The 16,284-nt window shown below is 27.3% G+C and overlaps 8 protein-coding genes across 8 annotated transcripts; 6 read left to right on the plus strand and 2 right to left on the minus strand.

Annotated features, from left to right (window-relative positions):
* The first annotated feature begins 6 nt into the window (after positions 1-6).
* LOC113796949 (uncharacterized) lies at positions 7-1,373 on the plus strand. The gene is made up of 2 exons (XM_027347247.2): positions 7-730; positions 797-1,373. The coding sequence occupies exons 1-2, from the start codon at positions 311-313 to the stop codon at positions 1,337-1,339; spliced, it is 963 nt and encodes a 320-aa protein (XP_027203048.2). The 5' UTR covers positions 7-310; the 3' UTR covers positions 1,340-1,373.
* Positions 1,374-1,731: 358 nt separating this feature from the next.
* LOC113796943 (heat shock-related 70 kDa protein 2-like) lies at positions 1,732-4,282 on the plus strand. Its single transcript, XM_027347241.2, has 2 exons — positions 1,732-2,508; positions 2,588-4,282. The coding sequence occupies exons 1-2, from the start codon at positions 1,849-1,851 to the stop codon at positions 3,833-3,835; spliced, it is 1,908 nt and encodes a 635-aa protein (XP_027203042.2). The 5' UTR covers positions 1,732-1,848; the 3' UTR covers positions 3,836-4,282.
* LOC142646058 (uncharacterized) lies at positions 3,928-4,755 on the minus strand. The gene has a single exon (XM_075823984.1). The coding sequence runs from the start codon at positions 4,640-4,642 to the stop codon at positions 3,935-3,937; it is 708 nt and encodes a 235-aa protein (XP_075680099.1). The 5' UTR covers positions 4,643-4,755; the 3' UTR covers positions 3,928-3,934.
* Positions 4,756-4,867: 112 nt separating this feature from the next.
* LOC113796914 (uncharacterized) lies at positions 4,868-7,237 on the plus strand. The gene is made up of 3 exons (XM_075823981.1): positions 4,868-5,025; positions 5,094-5,210; positions 5,278-7,237. The coding sequence occupies exons 1-3, from the start codon at positions 4,958-4,960 to the stop codon at positions 7,115-7,117; spliced, it is 2,025 nt and encodes a 674-aa protein (XP_075680096.1). The 5' UTR covers positions 4,868-4,957; the 3' UTR covers positions 7,118-7,237.
* A 10-nt stretch (positions 7,238-7,247) lies between these two features.
* On the plus strand, positions 7,248-8,384 carry LOC113796894 (macrophage migration inhibitory factor-like). The gene is made up of 2 exons (XM_027347184.2): positions 7,248-7,688; positions 7,772-8,384. The coding sequence occupies exons 1-2, from the start codon at positions 7,572-7,574 to the stop codon at positions 8,270-8,272; spliced, it is 618 nt and encodes a 205-aa protein (XP_027202985.2). The 5' UTR covers positions 7,248-7,571; the 3' UTR covers positions 8,273-8,384.
* On the plus strand, positions 8,323-10,400 carry LOC113796871 (major facilitator superfamily domain-containing protein 12-like). The gene is made up of 6 exons (XM_075823982.1): positions 8,323-8,909; positions 8,970-9,078; positions 9,162-9,431; positions 9,497-9,586; positions 9,663-9,755; positions 9,819-10,400. The coding sequence occupies exons 1-6, from the start codon at positions 8,323-8,325 to the stop codon at positions 10,368-10,370; spliced, it is 1,701 nt and encodes a 566-aa protein (XP_075680097.1). The 3' UTR covers positions 10,371-10,400.
* Positions 10,401-10,838: 438 nt separating this feature from the next.
* Positions 10,839-12,041, minus strand: LOC113796929 (actin-related protein 2/3 complex subunit 3-like). The gene is made up of 3 exons (XM_027347223.2): positions 11,763-12,041; positions 11,608-11,699; positions 10,839-11,534 (listed from the first exon to the last, which is right to left on the minus strand). Exons 1-3 carry the CDS (start codon positions 11,875-11,877, stop codon positions 11,178-11,180), a joined length of 564 nt encoding a protein of 187 aa, XP_027203024.2. The 5' UTR covers positions 11,878-12,041; the 3' UTR covers positions 10,839-11,177.
* A 2,269-nt stretch (positions 12,042-14,310) lies between these two features.
* LOC113796930 (methylglutaconyl-CoA hydratase, mitochondrial-like) lies at positions 14,311-15,744 on the plus strand. Its single transcript, XM_027347225.2, has 3 exons — positions 14,311-14,640; positions 14,718-15,102; positions 15,189-15,744. The coding sequence occupies exons 1-3, from the start codon at positions 14,458-14,460 to the stop codon at positions 15,551-15,553; spliced, it is 933 nt and encodes a 310-aa protein (XP_027203026.2). The 5' UTR covers positions 14,311-14,457; the 3' UTR covers positions 15,554-15,744.
* The last annotated feature ends 540 nt before the right edge of the window (positions 15,745-16,284 follow it).

Consider the following 16,284-nt stretch of genomic DNA (forward strand, 5'->3'; position numbering starts at 1 on the left):
ATTGATTGATTGATTGTGTAATTAAATTAATATGGGGGCCAATGCAATAAAAGGGGGGAGAACCTGCAACAATCGGAGAGAGCGACACTATCGATAGTATTTTCGATTATTTACTGCTTGCGATTGTGTGATTTCAATTTTGATGAGTGCTCTCCAAAATTGAAAAATTCGTACACGAACAGATTTGAAGAGTACTCTCCAATTTTGATGAGCCTACTTTTTTTTGTGTGTTGATTTACCGCGTTTTTTATTATTATTATTGTGAGGATTTTTCAAGTGAAGAAAAATTCATTTAATTTTAATTTTAAAAATGATGAATATTGATAAAGAAACAGTTGATTCGATGGATAAAACTTTTAAAAATCTAATATCAATATTAATATCGATTGTAAGAAAAAATTTAAATGAAAATGATGAACATCTTAAACAATTATTATGGCCATTATCAACATTGTTATTAAATCCAAATTATTGTTCGATTATTAGAAAATATCAAAATAATGAAATTGAATTATTTTTTCTACAATTACGATCAATGTTTCTTCATGATAAAGATAATATTTTATTATTGTATAAATTTCGTCAAAATCTTTTTCCCAGTTTAATCGGTACAAATGAATGTTTTAATGGAACAAAATTTGATAATATTATATCATGGTTACATCGAAAATATAATGATAATCTAATGTTGGAAAATAAAATGATTACTTTACAAAAGAAAAATATACAGGTAAAATGATTATATAACATTTGAAAATTTTGTTGTAATTTTTCAATTTTTTTTTCGTTGTCATAGAAAATGAATAAAATTGAACAAATCTATCTGGATTGTTTTGGTGATTATCGATTACAAACAAAAGTAGAAATAATATTAAAAGAAAAAACTAAACAATTAGAATTGATGAAAAAGAAATCGGAAAAATGTAAAGAAACTGAACGATTAAGACGATTATTGGCTATTGGTAATAATAATGATATTGGTTCAACAACAGCCATAAATCTACATGAACAATATCGTAAAATAACGATCGAAAATCAATTATGTCAAAAACAGATAAACATATTGAAGCAAAAAAAAATTCTTATCGAATCAATGGATTCAACCAGAATTAATCGTATCAAACAATTGATCAAAGATATAAAATTTGTTAAAGAATTAAATAATACATCACCAGCTAAACAAATATCACCGATTAATCATTATTACAATCGATTATCAAATAATGGAAATGTTGAAAATTCTCCATTAAATTTTTCCAATCAATCAACATCATCATCAATATCATCATCTACAATTGATAATATAAGCTTAAGTTTTGATGCACAATTAAAATTTTGATAAATAAAAATAATAATAAAACCTTGAAAATCTATTGCGTGGTCATTATTATTATCATGAATCATATATGATTTGGGATTTTTTTTTTGTTAGTCAATGTTTAGTGTTGATATTTTATCCAAAAATGGTAAAAATATTTGAAAAAAAATTTAGGATGATAATCATGTTTTTTTATGCAATATATTAACAAACAAACCAAAAAAAGTAGAAAATCAATCTACCTACCTGCTGATTAACCAATAGGGTTGAATAATATCGTTTTTTTTTGTTTTTGTTTTCAAGGACAATTCAATATTTACTTTGATTGTGTGTTTCGCCTACGATTCAATTCATTTGAACACCTGTAAAAAAAATTAGAAAGATGTTCATACAAAATGATTTGAAAATCTTTCGAATATAATCATTTGATTAAAGTTGTTCGAATAAGACACTTGTTGAATGTGAGATATTCTTTTTGCGTTATTACAAAATTTGAATTGTGTCACCAAATAATAATATTTGATCATAAAATGTCAATGAAAAAAGCAATTGGTATTGATCTTGGTACCACTTATTCATGTGTCGGTGTATTTCAATATGGTAAAGTAGAAATTATTGCCAATGAACAGGGAAATCGTACTACACCAAGTTATGTTGCATTTACCGATAATGAACGTTTGATTGGTGATGCGGCTAAAAATCAAGTTGCTATGAATCCAGCCAATACGGTTTTTGATGCAAAACGTTTGATTGGACGACGTTATGATGATCAATCAGTACAATCGGATATGAAACATTGGCCATTTAAAGTGGTGAATGAAAAAGGAAAACCAAAAATTCAAGTTGAATATAAAGGTGAAATGAAATGTTTTTCTCCCGAAGAAATATCTTCAATGGTATTGACAAAAATGAAAGAAGTTGCTGAAGCTTATCTTGGTACAACGGTAAAAGATGCAGTCATAACAGTTCCAGCCTATTTTAATGATTCACAAAGACAAGCAACTAAAGATGCTGGAACTATTGCCGGTTTGAATGTATTACGTATAATAAATGAACCAACAGCAGCTGCTATTGCATATGGATTAGATAAAAAGAAAACTGATAAACGTGAACGTAATGTATTGATTTTTGATCTTGGTGGTGGAACATTTGATGTTTCTATTCTTGTTATTGATGGTGGTATATTTGAGGTATTTTAATTTTTTTTTAAACAAACAATTTTCTTGATTACTTACTTGATTTATTTTCATATTAATTAATCTTCAACAGGTAAAATCAACAGCTGGTGATACCCATTTAGGTGGTGAAGATTTTGATAGTCGTTTGGTTAATCATTTTGTTGAAGAATTTCGACGAAAAAATCATAAAGATTTAAGTAAAAATAAACGTTCACTTCGACGTTTACGTACGGCATGTGAACGTGCAAAACGTACATTATCAAGTTCAACACAAACTACAATTGAAATTGATTCATTATTTGATGGACAGGATTTTTATTCCAATATAACACGAGCACGTTTTGAAGAACTTTGTCATGATTTATTTCGATCAACATTAGGACCGGTAGAAAAAGCATTGAATGATGCTAAATTGGATAAACATCAGATTGATGAAATTGTTTTGGTCGGTGGTTCAACACGAATACCAAAAATACAGAAATTATTATCGGATTTTTTCAGTGGTAAAGAATTGAACAAATCAATTAATCCGGATGAAGCAGTTGCTTATGGAGCAGCAGTACAAGCAGCCATTCTTATTGGTGAAAAATCTGAAATGGTAAAAGATTTGCTTCTTTTGGATGTAACACCATTATCGTTAGGTATTGAAACGGCTGGTGGTGTAATGTCGATTCTAATCAAACGTAATACAACAATTCCGGCTAAACAACAACAAACATTTACAACTTATTCGGATAATCAATCAGGTGTTACTGTACAGGTATATGAAGGTGAACGTGCAATGACAAAAGATAATAATCTATTAGGACGTTTTGATTTGAATGGTATATTACCGGCACCACGTGGTGTACCACAGATTGAAGTTCAATTCGATATTGATGCAAATGGTATTCTACATGTATCGGCACAGGATAAAAGTACAGGAAAACGTAACAAAATTATCATTACTAATGATAAAGGAAGATTATCAAAAAAAGAAATTGAAAAAATGATTGAAGATGCTGAACGTTTTAAAGATGATGATGATCAACAACGTGAACGTATTATATCGAAAAATAAATTAGAATCATATGCTTATCAATTAAAAAATATGATTGAAGATGATAATGAAATACGAACAAAAATTTCACAATCAGATAGAAATAAAATAATGGAAAAAGTAAACAATACTATTTCATGGTTAGATTCAAATCAAATGGCCAATAAAGAAGAATTTGAATATCGTTTTAAAGAATTGGAAAATGTTTGTCGACCAATCATAACAAATATGTATCGTACAAATAGTGATCGAAACAATAATAATAATGATGATGGGCCAAAAATTGAAGAAGTTGATTAAGAAGTTGTTCAATCTTGAAAGGAAGAAAAATTTATTTTGAAGATGAAGACATGACACTCAAATGATAATAATAAGTAGATATAGAATCGAACTGATAGATTAAACTGATATATTATATCTTGTATTGATTCGAGTTAAAACATCATCATCATTTTCATAATCATCATCATCATAATTTCTATGATGTTTTTTCGATGAATGTTTTCGATGTCGTTTTGAATGAATTTTTTCACTTTTACTTTTTCTTTTTGATCGACTTTTCATATGTTTTGTATTCTTTTTTTGTGATTTTTTTGATTTTCGTTTATTATTAACAATAATTTCACTATCACTATCACCATCATTATCATCATCATTTGAATCAACAGTAGTATTGTTGAGTGTTGGTAATTCAGTGTCCAAAAAACTGAAAATATTTTGAAATAAATTTAAATGTTTTTCCATGTATACGATTGATATGCAAAGACCAATTATACCGAATAATATTAATAAAGATGGTAATGAAATTGGTGTCAATTTGAATGCTGGTTTTTCGGTTTGATCATTCATTTCGGAATGAAATGTTCTTTTCCAATCTTTACGATTTCGTTCATTTATAGCTTGATTTCGTTTTTTTCTACCAATCGGTTCATGATTATTTTCTTCTTCGTTCGTTCCATATTCATTACGTAAACGATTATTACTTTTTCGTATTCTTTTTGTATCGAATAATGATGATACTTGTTGATTTCGATAAGCCAAACAAAAATAACTGAAATTAAATGTATAAAACAATAGCCAAAAATAAATGATGAACGAAATATTCATAATTCGCTAATGTTCTAAAAAAATATTTCAATCAATTTTCGATCAATTTAACCTCGTTAAAAGTTAATTGTTAATCGAAAATTGTTAATTGAATAATTTTATTTATAAAAAAACGAAATTAGTCACAATTTGAGACCATTTGAGACCACACACAAACCATTTCGACGTATTATTCGGAAATTTTTTTTCGAAACTATTTCAACACAAATGACTTCTTTTTCCATTTCCTATTTTGCATATGTTTTCAAAAAAAAATTTTCTTTGAGTAATTTTTTTTTCATCAAAAATTTTGAAATTTTTTTAAATCTTTTCAAAATGGAATGGACAAATCGAGAAAAATTAGCTTTATTTTCTGCTGTTAAAAAATGGGGTCCAAAAATTTTGTATGTTAAAGTGAAAAAAATAAATAAATCTTTTCTAACAAATTCAATTTTTGTTTTTCGAAATGTAGAGAGAATCCAGATCTAGCTAAACATTTGAATAAATTTGAAAAAAATCGTCCATATGATTGGTTCAATATGGATAATTGTATTCATATGTACAAGGAAATTTGTTTACAATTTTATAGGTAAAAATTGTTTATTTTCAAATTTGATTTTTGATGTTAAAATTTTCATATATTTCATTGAATAAAGTGATGATATCGATAAAAATATCCGAAAATTGGAACAAAATCATTTAAACGAATTAAAACAATCATTATACAATCGTTTTGAAATGATTAAAGATATTAATAATAAAATTCGAATACAAAAAGAGAAAATAATCGAAAAGAAAAAACGAAATTCGAATGAAAACATTGTACCAGAAATCAATGATGATAATAATAAGCTTACAACGGAAATTGTTGAAGTCGTTCCTGAAATGATTGAAAAATCGATTGAAATGGATGTACAACCACAAATCGATAATGATTTTGTCAAAGAAAAAGATTCAAATGAAAATGAAAATTTGCCGAGTCAATCTGAGGACATTGTTGAATCTAATGATGATGATGATGAAAAGATCGATCACGATGTGGATACAATTGAAAATATCGATGAGATTATGAAGAGCGAATCAGATGATGATAATGATGATGATGTGGATAAAAATACTAAATCAATCAATGATCAAACTGAACAAACAAGTGTTGATGAAAAAATCGAATCGATTCATGAAGATGAAAACGTTCAATCAATCGAAACTGAAACAATCGATGAATCAAATCAAAATGAAAATATTGATGAATCTATTGAAAATATTAAATCTGATAATGATGATATCAGTCATACGACAACAGATGATGTAATCATACCGGCTGTAGAAGAATCAAATGATGATGTTAATGATGATGATGATAATGATTCAACGTTAATAGTGAAAAAAGAATCAAAAACCTATGCAACAAAAAATAATATTCAAAAATCGGAACAATATTCGCAACAATCAAAATCAACAAGAATGATTACACGTTCTATAAGTCGTCAATCTATTCAATTGGAAATGGTTGATTCAAAAGAATCTTTAAATTTATCCAAATCCGTTAGCTTTATCGATCTAATCGATTCAATTGAAAATGATAATCAACCAACGACTATAGTTGAAAAACAAATTGATCAACAACAGCTGGTTGATGATGATGATGATGATATTGAAAAGCAATCTAAAGAACAGGTAGAAGAACAAGAAAATATCTCAAAAACCGAAACGAATTTGGAACAAGAAATTTCTATTGATAATAAATCAGAAACAATGATTAATGAAAAACCAACGGTAATTAATCAACGATCAAAACAACCAAAAACCAATGATGATACTCAGCAACCAAAAGAAATTATAAAGGATAATAAAAAACGTGAAAAATCACAATCAAAAGATACGGAAGAATTTAATATTATCACTAGATCGACTAGTAAGAAAATAGCTAAACAAACAAAATCACCACCATTGCCACCGCCAGTTGTTGATGTAATTCCGACCAGATCGAATCATCGATCAAAAAGCATGTCGTTGGAAACTAAAATAACATCATCTCCGACATTATCATCACCATCACCATCAACAATAACATCGATTTCGGATACAAAAGAAATTGACATTATTATGGCTAGAAAATTACGAAATATTGTTAAATCGATTGGAAAACATGATTATTTTGATTATTTAAAACGATTACAATCATCATCCCAATCATCATTGAATGATGTAATTGAAAAACCAATCAATATTGAAAATATAATGATCGAAATTGATAATGGAAATATTGATTCATTAATACAATTAAAACATCGATTAATATTATCAATTTTTGAATATCAAATTCAACATCAACAAACCATGATGGATTCATTGAATGATCGAAAAAAATTTTTAGAATTTTTAACAGATTTTGAAAAGAAATTTACAATCAATATTATCAGCAATGAAAATAGTAGAAAAAAGAATCAAGATGATGGTAAACAATGTCCTGATCGTCGTCAATCGATACAATAATTTTTGTTTGTTTTGTTTGTCTGCTGGTGGTGGTCATATCAGTGATATTTTTTTTCATATCTTAAATTTTCTTCTTCTTCTTCGTTTTGATATATCTTCAAAGTAAAACTTATTTCAAAATTTTTTTTCTTCTTAAATGCGAATTGGCGTCGTAAAACGTCTGACGTCAATGTACATGCAGTACATTCACTTTTGATTGATGATTGATGATGATGATGAAAAAGTGAAAGAAAAATCCTATCTCTAATGGCAACAGTAACTGACTATTTTGTTTTTTGCTACCAGAATTTTATTTTGATTTTTTTTAATTGCAATTTTCAAATGAACAAAAAAGAAAATTTAACTTTTTTTTGTCTAGTCGAATCATTTTGGTTTCATTTTTAATGATCCGGTGTGCTTGCTTGCCGGTAATATTTTTTTCATTCGGAAATTTATTGTTATAAAATAGGACAAAATGCCACAACTTATAATACAAACAAATCTTCGTTTATCACAAATTCCGGTGGATTTTAATGAAAAAACAACAAATTTATTGGCCGAATTACAAAATAAACCATCATCGATGACATTGGTCTGTTTGGAAAAAAAAATTTTGTAATTTTAATTATTTTTAAAAAAATTCTGTTTGTTTTTACCTTTTTTCTTGTTACAAAGATATCTGTGCAACCGAATCAATTGATAACATTCGGTGGAACTAATGAACCATGTGCATTAGTATCAATTCAATCGATTGGTAATCAATCAGTGGATGAAAATCGTCAATCTTGTAAAAAAATTTTCCAACATTTACAAAATGAATTAAACATATCAAGTAAACGTATATTTATTAATTTTATTAATTTTGATCCTTGTAATGTTGGTTGGGATGGACGAATTTATGAAGATATTTTTGCCGATTCGAATAATCGAATATCGATTGTTGAAAATACTGATAATGATGTTTGTGATAACGATGATAATGATAATCAATCGACAACTTTGATCGAAAAACCAATCGATAATGGTGATGGTAATGATGATGGTGGTGGTGATAATAACGTTGGTGATAATAATGATGGTGATAATAATGGTGGTGATAATAACGTTGGTGATCAATTGGAATCCGAAACTGGTGAACCGGTTCCAGAATCGGAAGAAATGACTAATGAAGAATAAAGTTTTTTTATTGTGATTTAATTGAATTTACTAATCAACTTAATCTAATTATGAAAAAAACACATAATAAATTGAACAAATTTAGAAAATTAAAAGTTTTGTTTTTCGCTTTTTTGGTTTTGGTTTTGTTTTTTTTATGTGTGTTTCGAGCAATGATTGAACAACCAACATTAAATTTTCGAACACGTTTTGGTTTTGCATTCGGCCATATATTCAATGATCTTTGTGCATCAATATGGTTTTCATATGGTCTTTTATTTTATAAATTATGTTTCGGTCAGCTTGGTTATCTGTTTGTAGTGTTTGGACAGATAATCGATGCATTTGCAACAATCATACTTGGATTAATATTAGATATTCGTTGTAAATGTATTGTTAATCTATTTAAACATTTTGGTGGTACATATACTGGTTATTATATTATTGGTACAATAATTGCATTCATATCATTTCCATATGAAATTTCTGAATTAAAATTAATATTAGATAAAAATAATGAATTATTATTATATTTAATAACATTTTTTGCTATATTTATATCACAAATTGGTTGGACAATGACACAATTAACACATCTTTCATTAATAAATCAATTATCATCAAATTCATCCGATCGTATTTGGTTAACTTCGTTAAGGTAGGCAAGATTAATCGATTATTAAGTTTTTTTTTCAAAAATTTGTTTGTTCAAAATTAGACAAGCAGCAAGTATTTATAGTTCATTAGTTGTTTATATATTATTTTGGTTTACATTGGCCAAAACCGATGAATATCATCTTACCCTTAATGATATTAATGTTTTTGCTGTAAGTTTTTTTTTAAAAAATCTTTGAAAGTTTCCATTTCTAATCTCGTTGATCAATTTTTTTTTGTTCTGTTCCACGGAAAGAATAATGCATTTTTAATCACCATATTCGGTCTCATTCATTGTTGTGTATTCTTATTGACAATACAGGAAAAATCAATTCCAATAAAAATTATAAAAACATTTCCTTCAAAGGAAAATGATAAAAATTTACAAAATACAGATTTATTAATTACAAATATTGATGATGAACAACAACCTCGACCACAAGATTTACAAGAAAATTTATATTATCGTCCAATGGATCATTATAAAAAATTTGATTGGTTTAAAGATTTTGTTTTTTATAAAATTGTAAATTTTAATTATAAATTCGATGTCTATTTTTACCTAAATCAACCATTTTCAATTCATAATAGGCATTTATCTATATGTGTTCGCGACTTTATATGTGTATATCGATGGCCTATACACCACTTTATCTTCAACGTACATTGTACCTGGAAAAGGTAATTTTTGTAGCTAGAAAATTTCAATTTAACTTTGATAAAATTTTTCATCATTTCTCCCAATCACAAAAACAAGACATCGATAGCATTCATTCCATTAATAATCTATGTAAGCGGTATGATTATGTCATTTTTTTCAAATTATATTGAAAATCGTTTTGGTAATAAGGTAAAATTGATTGATTAATTATCATTGAAAAATGTCTAATCAATTAACCTAAAAATCTATTAGATTCATATGTGTTTAGGTATCGTATTGGCATTATTTTCATCAATTTGGATAATATTTGGTTCATGTGATGATCGATCATTTTTAAATTGGCAAATCTATCTAATAGCCATACAGATTGGTCTTTCAATTACAATCATAAAAATATCATCCATTAGTTTGGTTGCTGAAATGATTGGTTTTAATCAAAATAGTACATCATTTGTTTATGGTTTGGTTAGTTTTTTTGAAAAAGTTGCCGGTAGTATTGTTATTGCTATTGTTGAACAATTTGATCCGGATACAATAATAATCGATACTGTTGTTAATAATAATAATGATGGAATAATTAAAAAAACTACTACTAATGTAAAATTCAATGATGATAATAATAATAATCAAAATATATCCAATAATCATCAACATAATAAATTAATATGCTATGATCAACATAATGGTCATCCATTAATTATAAATTTTTATTATCAATATATTATGTCATATGTTAATATAACTATTGTTTTATTAATTTTAATTGGTCTTTTAACCATTATACGTATTGATCTTCGTAAATAAATTATAAAAATTATAAATAAAAATAGAATGTTAACGTTTCAAATTTCTGATTTATAAAAAAAAAAATATAAACACAGGATGCATAAATTTAGCGGTTTGATAAACAATTTTCTGGTGAATCAAATTTTCTTCAAAATGACACATGATCATTATCGAATTGTTATCGTTCAGGAAAAATGAGCCCAGACAGTAAGAGAAAGAGAAACAGTATAGTGAAATGAAATTTTCCATTCCAAACATGGAATCAATCAATCGAAAAAAAAACATTTGAGTCTTGTGACACATTTTCGAATGTTATCGGTTGAAAAAGAAGACTTTGTCGTTGCTCATTTTTTTCGTTCACTTCGTTCGTTGTGGCAACAAGTTTATGTAACTAGCTAGCATTTTTTGTTTACAAACTACGACTAAGCGACTAATCATATAAAAAGCTTTGCAAGAAATTTGATTTTTCAATCATTGGAATCGACAACTTTCGACGATAACATCAAATCGATTTATCCTGCTTGCTGATCCTGTCTTCACAACAAAAACAACCAACAACCAACAACAACAACAATGCAAACATACGACAAAATCCGATTACAATGTAAAGATTGTAATTGTGGCTGTAATTGTAATGCTGAAAAATGTAAATGCAGTGGCTGTAAAGGATGTAAATAAATTGATGGAAATGAAGAGATTCTCCTTTGACGGTGATTCCTGAATTTGTTTTTAAAAATAAAATTTAGCTTAAAAAATGATAAATTTTTATTAAAAAATAAATTTTAAAATTTCATTACAAAAATGGTTATTATTATTATTAAATCCTTAATAAGTATCAACTTCATTTAGTTGAATGTTAAGAAATTTTCGACGTGCAAAACAAATCCACCATTTTGATGGTGGTAATGATGATGATGGCCAAATTAAATCAATTAAACGTGTTGAACATTCTTGACGCATTTGCATCATATAATTACGCATTTCATCCGCTTCAACGGAATTTTTTGGTTTCGAATAGATATTATTGAGCGGGAATTTTGGATCACCTGGCAATGCAAATTTTTGTTGTGATAAATTTATTAAATCTTGTTGTGCTTGACGACGATTTGTTGATTTGGAAATTAATTTTAAACATTCAATTATGTAAAGTGTTAAATAGATTAGATTTCGATCGGATTCACACTGTTTTTGAACGAAGAAGAAAAAGCAGAAATCAAATTATCAAAATATCAAAATTATAATCGTTTGTCCTTACCGTTATTTCGAAATTGGAAAAAAATACATTCGATTTGAAAAAATAAAAACTTTCATCAATTATATCCAAATCGATTGGATCTTCTTGGCGAACTATAGGGAAAAAGAATTCAAATTAAATCAAGTCAAGTCTGGTCAAATCAAAAAATTACATACGATGTTCATTATTCAATGATTTAATTGGACCATTATGTTTTGTACGAAATGTTAACAATGACATATTGCCAATTTTTTGTTTTGATTGACAACCAGAATGATAGATTGCAGGCATTTTTTTCACCGAAAAAGAATCAAAATTTTCAAAACAAAACAAAACAATGCAAAACAATGCAAATCAAACTATCCAAACGATTATTTCGGAATTGTGATTGCATCCACATAGAAAACTTGGCCAAAATCAAAATCACTCATCAAATGTTTGATTTTTAAAAAAAAACTCTGCTCAAACAAATTTTTTTTTGTCGTCAATAGTGATGATATCATCGTCAATGGTAATTGTAGTCAATCAACAACAACGAAAAAATAAACAGGAAAAGTCTATATAACTAAACAATTAACATTTGATACATTTGGATGCCCAAATCGAAATCAACGATGGCTGTTGATTATAATCAGAAAAAAATGTCGGTTTGTTTTGGTTTGTTGTTTTGGTTGTTTTTCATTTCATTTCATTCGAATCGAATCGAATCAAAACAATCCAGGATGAAATAGCTTGCTTGTCTGTTTTCCATTTGTTGTTGTTGTTGTTTGATTCGAATTGAGTTATCAAGGTTTTTTTGTTCTCACTTTTTATAATAATTTCACGAATGAATGAAATATTTTCTTTTTTTTTGTGAAAAACAAAAACAAAATGAGTGGAAAAAAAAGGTAAATGTAGCCATAATGTTTATGGATATTGGATAGAAAATGATAGTTAAGCTTTTATTAGAAACTAAGCATTTATATAAGATTTAACATAAATTTTTTTTTTAAAAATCAATTTAACAAAAAATTCAATTCGTTCACTGATTTGTTGATGAGCATCTCTCGTGTTGAATTCATCGGTTTCTTGGAAGTGAAATTCAAAAGGTTTTCAGCAAATTTTGTACGAGAAGATGGTAAATCAGCAAATGGTTGACTTCGTGTACTTTACTCCAATCAAAATTGTACGGGATGATTATTTTACAATTTTGCAAACAATTTTATGAAAAAGGTTTTTAACAAAATTGTTTGATCTGGTGACAGGAATCGCCATTACATCATGTTGTTATAACGATATCATCAAATTTTACATGACTATAAAGATCAATATTTTCATTCAAAAAACCGGAATCGAATTCGAATTTAATGTTTTGATTTCGAAGTTGTTCAGTAATGAGCGTTCATTTTATTTGTTACGATGATTTCCAAAAGATGAAAATAGTCGACCAATTATGGTTGAAATAGTTCAGTGAGGGGATGTTTTTTCCGGTTGATTTCGATCTTTCCGTCAAATTCTTTAATAACGTTACCATAATTATTTGGCTCTTGAATGCAATATAAGACAGCACCCTAATCTATCAGCATTATTTACAAATAGCAATGTCGACTTTAAACTGTGTTGAACATTTTGATGAAGAATCATTCAATTCGCTAAAAAAAATCAGCTCTTCCATGATATGTTTGGTAAAACGCACGTGTAACAATAACAATCTTGCAAGAACGAAATACAAACAAAACTAAACAAATTTTATTAAAACATTCTGTTGTTTAAATAGGCAAAAAATACAAATAAAAAAGATAAAGCATATACAGTCATTGCTTAGTCATTATTCTTGACTATAATTCATTGAAAACGATAACAAAAATTCGAATTCAAATCAAATCAAATGATTGATTGATTGTTAAGTAATCATTTTTTTGATCATTTATGATGATAACTAAATGATTGCCTTCCAATAATTGTTTCAATATTGAAAAAATCACCAATATTTATATGACCATTATGATCAGTATCTAAACGTTGAAATTCAATCCAACCAATAATAATATCAAATTTTTCACATTTAATTAATTTTTGAAATTCAATTCGATCTAATTGCCAATCATGATTCAAATCATAACGTTTTATTAATTTGGATGCATTTTTTAATGTTTGTAAAAATGTTTCATATTCATATGAATGATTTGGATTCGTTGATTTATGTTCGATTGATTCATTCGTATTGATAAGATCAATAGATTGACCATTCGTTTGTATGATGATTGTCGACGATAATAATACAATAATAATCATTGGACAACAAAATGATAACGACATTTTGTCTTTTGAATCTTCTTTATTCGTTTTTGATGGTCTTCGATCAATAATCTTTTTGTCACAATCACAGTGAATGGAAAATACACACCATTTATATATCGGATGATCATCATTGATCACCATCAAAAAATTGATTGATTAATCAACCTGATTTGTTGATTGTTACCTTGAAAATTAATTTTATTTGTCCTAAATCCCAGGTATTCTCATAATTATAATGAGTTTATTTTTTTCTGGTTTATACGATGATGATCAATCAGCATTGGTACTTGCATTGTAAAAACTTGACATTTCTTTGAACAAAAAATATTATCATCATCGTCGTCTGTATGAAACAACGTTGAATAAATGAAAAAAATGTTTTCTTGATAATGAGTGTCTGTGTTGTGTGTATTTTAATGGCGAAATAAGATGTTATGTTTTTCTCTGAAAAAAACAAACACAAAGAAACATTTGATTTGACAACATCTTTGTTTGGGATATTATTTCTTCGAATCTTTCTTTCTTGATAAATCTGATAATCCGAATTTTGAAAATAATCCGAATTTTGAAACAAAATAAAAAAAAACAATCATGACACAAATGTTGAAACATTTTCTGCTCAATAATCAATCATCAATACAAAAATTAATTTCATTATCGAATAAATCAACATTGAAATCATCAATTCGTACTGTAATTGCAACATCATTTACATCACAACGTGATGATGAAGTTTTTATGAGTCGTCTTTCGGGTGAACATAATGGAATTGTTGTATGTTTTTTTGTTTTTAAATGATTAATTAATCTATCAAATTTTTAATGGTAATCTTTCTTTCTTTTTTTAACAAGGTTTTATCATTGAATCGACCAAAAGCTGCAAATTCATTGAGTAAATCATTAGTTAGTTCATTGAACAATAGTATATATCAATTGACTAAAGATGATGAAATAAGAGTATTGATTATACGTTCAGTTGTACCGGGTGTATTTTGTGCCGGTGCTGATCTTAAAGAACGTGCTTCAATGCATATAAAAGAAGTACCATTATTTGTTACAAAATTACGTTCAATATCGAATGCTATAGCTGATTTTCCACATCCAACTATTGCTGCAATTGATGGTGCAGCATTAGGTGGTGGTCTTGAATATGCACTTGCAGCCGATTTACGTATTGCATCAATGAATGCTAAATTAGGTCTTGTTGAAACAAAATTGGCCATTATTCCTGGTGCTGGTTAGTTTGGATTTTTTTTCGGGGATTATTTGTATTAATAATGATAATAATATTGAAATTTTTATTTATCCATTGAAATTTATTAGGTGGTACACAACGATTACCACGTATCATTCCTATACATATAGCCAAAGAATTAATATTCACTGGACGTATAATCGATGGACAACAAGCATTTCAATATGGAATGGTAAATTATGTTGTACCACAAAATCAAACACATGATGCTGCATATCAACGTTCAGTAATGTTAGCTGAAGAAATGTTACAAACAGGACCAATTGCATTAAAAGCAGCTAAAATGGCTATAAATCGTGGTTCAGAAGTGGATATTAATACCGGATTAGCTATTGAAGGTGCTTGTTATCAACAATGTTTACAAACAAAAGATCGAATCGAAGGTTTACAAGCGTTCCAGGAAAAAAGGCCACCCATTTATCAAGGAGAATAAAAAATTTCACCAGATTTTTTTCCTATTGGCAGGAAAAAAAAATGAATTCCAATTTATTTACTGGTTTTTTTTCATGATTTATTTTTTATTTTATTTTAAAAATTTTCTATCAAAAATAATAATGTGTGATGATTACAAATAATGATAATGATGATGGATAATAATAATAAAACTTGAATAATCCAAATCCATCAATTCATTTTAAAGTTTTCTTGCTTGTTATGCTCGGCTAATAATAATAAAAAAAACAAAACAGTAATGATAATTTTACAGGTCAAAAAATAAAAAAAAATGTCTATCAGACATAAATTATATATTTGGATAGTCATCAAGTTTATTACCACAAAAAAAATAAAGTTGTTGGCATAAATTGGAGACGGAAAGATTCTTGTCAAACTAAGAAATCATTTGACATTGATATGATTTGTTTCTTTCTTTCAATCAAAAAACAAAGAAAACCAAAAATTTCAAGTTTTCATTATACGGATCTGATATATAATTGAATAATTATTACCGATGTAGCCATACACCAGAGTTCTTTTTTTACAGGAGATATAATAAATCAATCAAAAAAAAAAATATCATAATTCAAATTGAAATTGAAATCAGATAAAAAAGTGCGAGTAATTGTGTGTGAGTAGTACGTGCGAGATGAAATTTTACAATTTACAATTTTAGATTTTTATTGACTAAATAATAATAAAATGATAAAACAATGATTACAAAGTTTG

The sequence above is a fragment of the Dermatophagoides pteronyssinus genome, unplaced genomic scaffold, assembly GCF_027571235.1.
Source record: "Dermatophagoides pteronyssinus isolate colony J.1.1.1.1 unplaced genomic scaffold, Derpt_VIB-CSIC_2022.12 sq0043, whole genome shotgun sequence".
Lineage (NCBI taxonomy): Eukaryota > Metazoa > Arthropoda > Arachnida > Sarcoptiformes > Pyroglyphidae > Dermatophagoides > Dermatophagoides pteronyssinus.

Excerpts from the sequence above, each read along its gene's own strand:
- LOC113796949 (XM_027347247.2), top strand. The coding sequence starts at position 311 with ATGATGAATATTGATAAAGAAACAGTTGATTCGATGGATAAAACTTTT. Across the intron at positions 731-796 it reads TACAAAAGAAAAATATACAG|AAAATGAATAAAATTGAACA; the intron begins GTAAAATGATTA and ends TCGTTGTCATAG.
- LOC113796943 (XM_027347241.2), top strand. The coding sequence starts at position 1,849 with ATGTCAATGAAAAAAGCAATTGGTATTGATCTTGGTACCACTTATTCA. Across the intron at positions 2,509-2,587 it reads TTGATGGTGGTATATTTGAG|GTAAAATCAACAGCTGGTGA; the intron begins GTATTTTAATTT and ends AATCTTCAACAG.
- LOC142646058 (XM_075823984.1), bottom strand. The coding sequence starts at position 4,642 with ATGAATATTTCGTTCATCATTTATTTTTGGCTATTGTTTTATACATTT.
- LOC113796914 (XM_075823981.1), top strand. The coding sequence starts at position 4,958 with ATGGAATGGACAAATCGAGAAAAATTAGCTTTATTTTCTGCTGTTAAA. Across the intron at positions 5,026-5,093 it reads AAATGGGGTCCAAAAATTTT|AGAGAATCCAGATCTAGCTA; the intron begins GTATGTTAAAGT and ends TTCGAAATGTAG. Across the intron at positions 5,211-5,277 it reads ATTTGTTTACAATTTTATAG|TGATGATATCGATAAAAATA; the intron begins GTAAAAATTGTT and ends CATTGAATAAAG.
- LOC113796894 (XM_027347184.2), top strand. The coding sequence starts at position 7,572 with ATGCCACAACTTATAATACAAACAAATCTTCGTTTATCACAAATTCCG. Across the intron at positions 7,689-7,771 it reads AACCATCATCGATGACATTG|ATATCTGTGCAACCGAATCA; the intron begins GTCTGTTTGGAA and ends CTTGTTACAAAG.
- LOC113796871 (XM_075823982.1), top strand. The coding sequence starts at position 8,323 with ATGAAAAAAACACATAATAAATTGAACAAATTTAGAAAATTAAAAGTT. Across the intron at positions 9,587-9,662 it reads GTACATTGTACCTGGAAAAG|ACATCGATAGCATTCATTCC; the intron begins GTAATTTTTGTA and ends CACAAAAACAAG. Across the intron at positions 9,756-9,818 it reads AAAATCGTTTTGGTAATAAG|ATTCATATGTGTTTAGGTAT; the intron begins GTAAAATTGATT and ends AAAATCTATTAG.
- LOC113796929 (XM_027347223.2), bottom strand. The coding sequence starts at position 11,877 with ATGCCTGCAATCTATCATTCTGGTTGTCAATCAAAACAAAAAATTGGC. Across the intron at positions 11,700-11,762 it reads ATCATTGAATAATGAACATC|TTCGCCAAGAAGATCCAATC; the intron begins GTATGTAATTTT and ends TTTTCCCTATAG. Across the intron at positions 11,535-11,607 it reads TTTCCAATTTCGAAATAACG|TGTGAATCCGATCGAAATCT; the intron begins GTAAGGACAAAC and ends GTTCAAAAACAG.
- LOC113796930 (XM_027347225.2), top strand. The coding sequence starts at position 14,458 with ATGACACAAATGTTGAAACATTTTCTGCTCAATAATCAATCATCAATA. Across the intron at positions 14,641-14,717 it reads GTGAACATAATGGAATTGTT|GTTTTATCATTGAATCGACC; the intron begins GTATGTTTTTTT and ends TTTTTTAACAAG. Across the intron at positions 15,103-15,188 it reads GGCCATTATTCCTGGTGCTG|GTGGTACACAACGATTACCA; the intron begins GTTAGTTTGGAT and ends GAAATTTATTAG.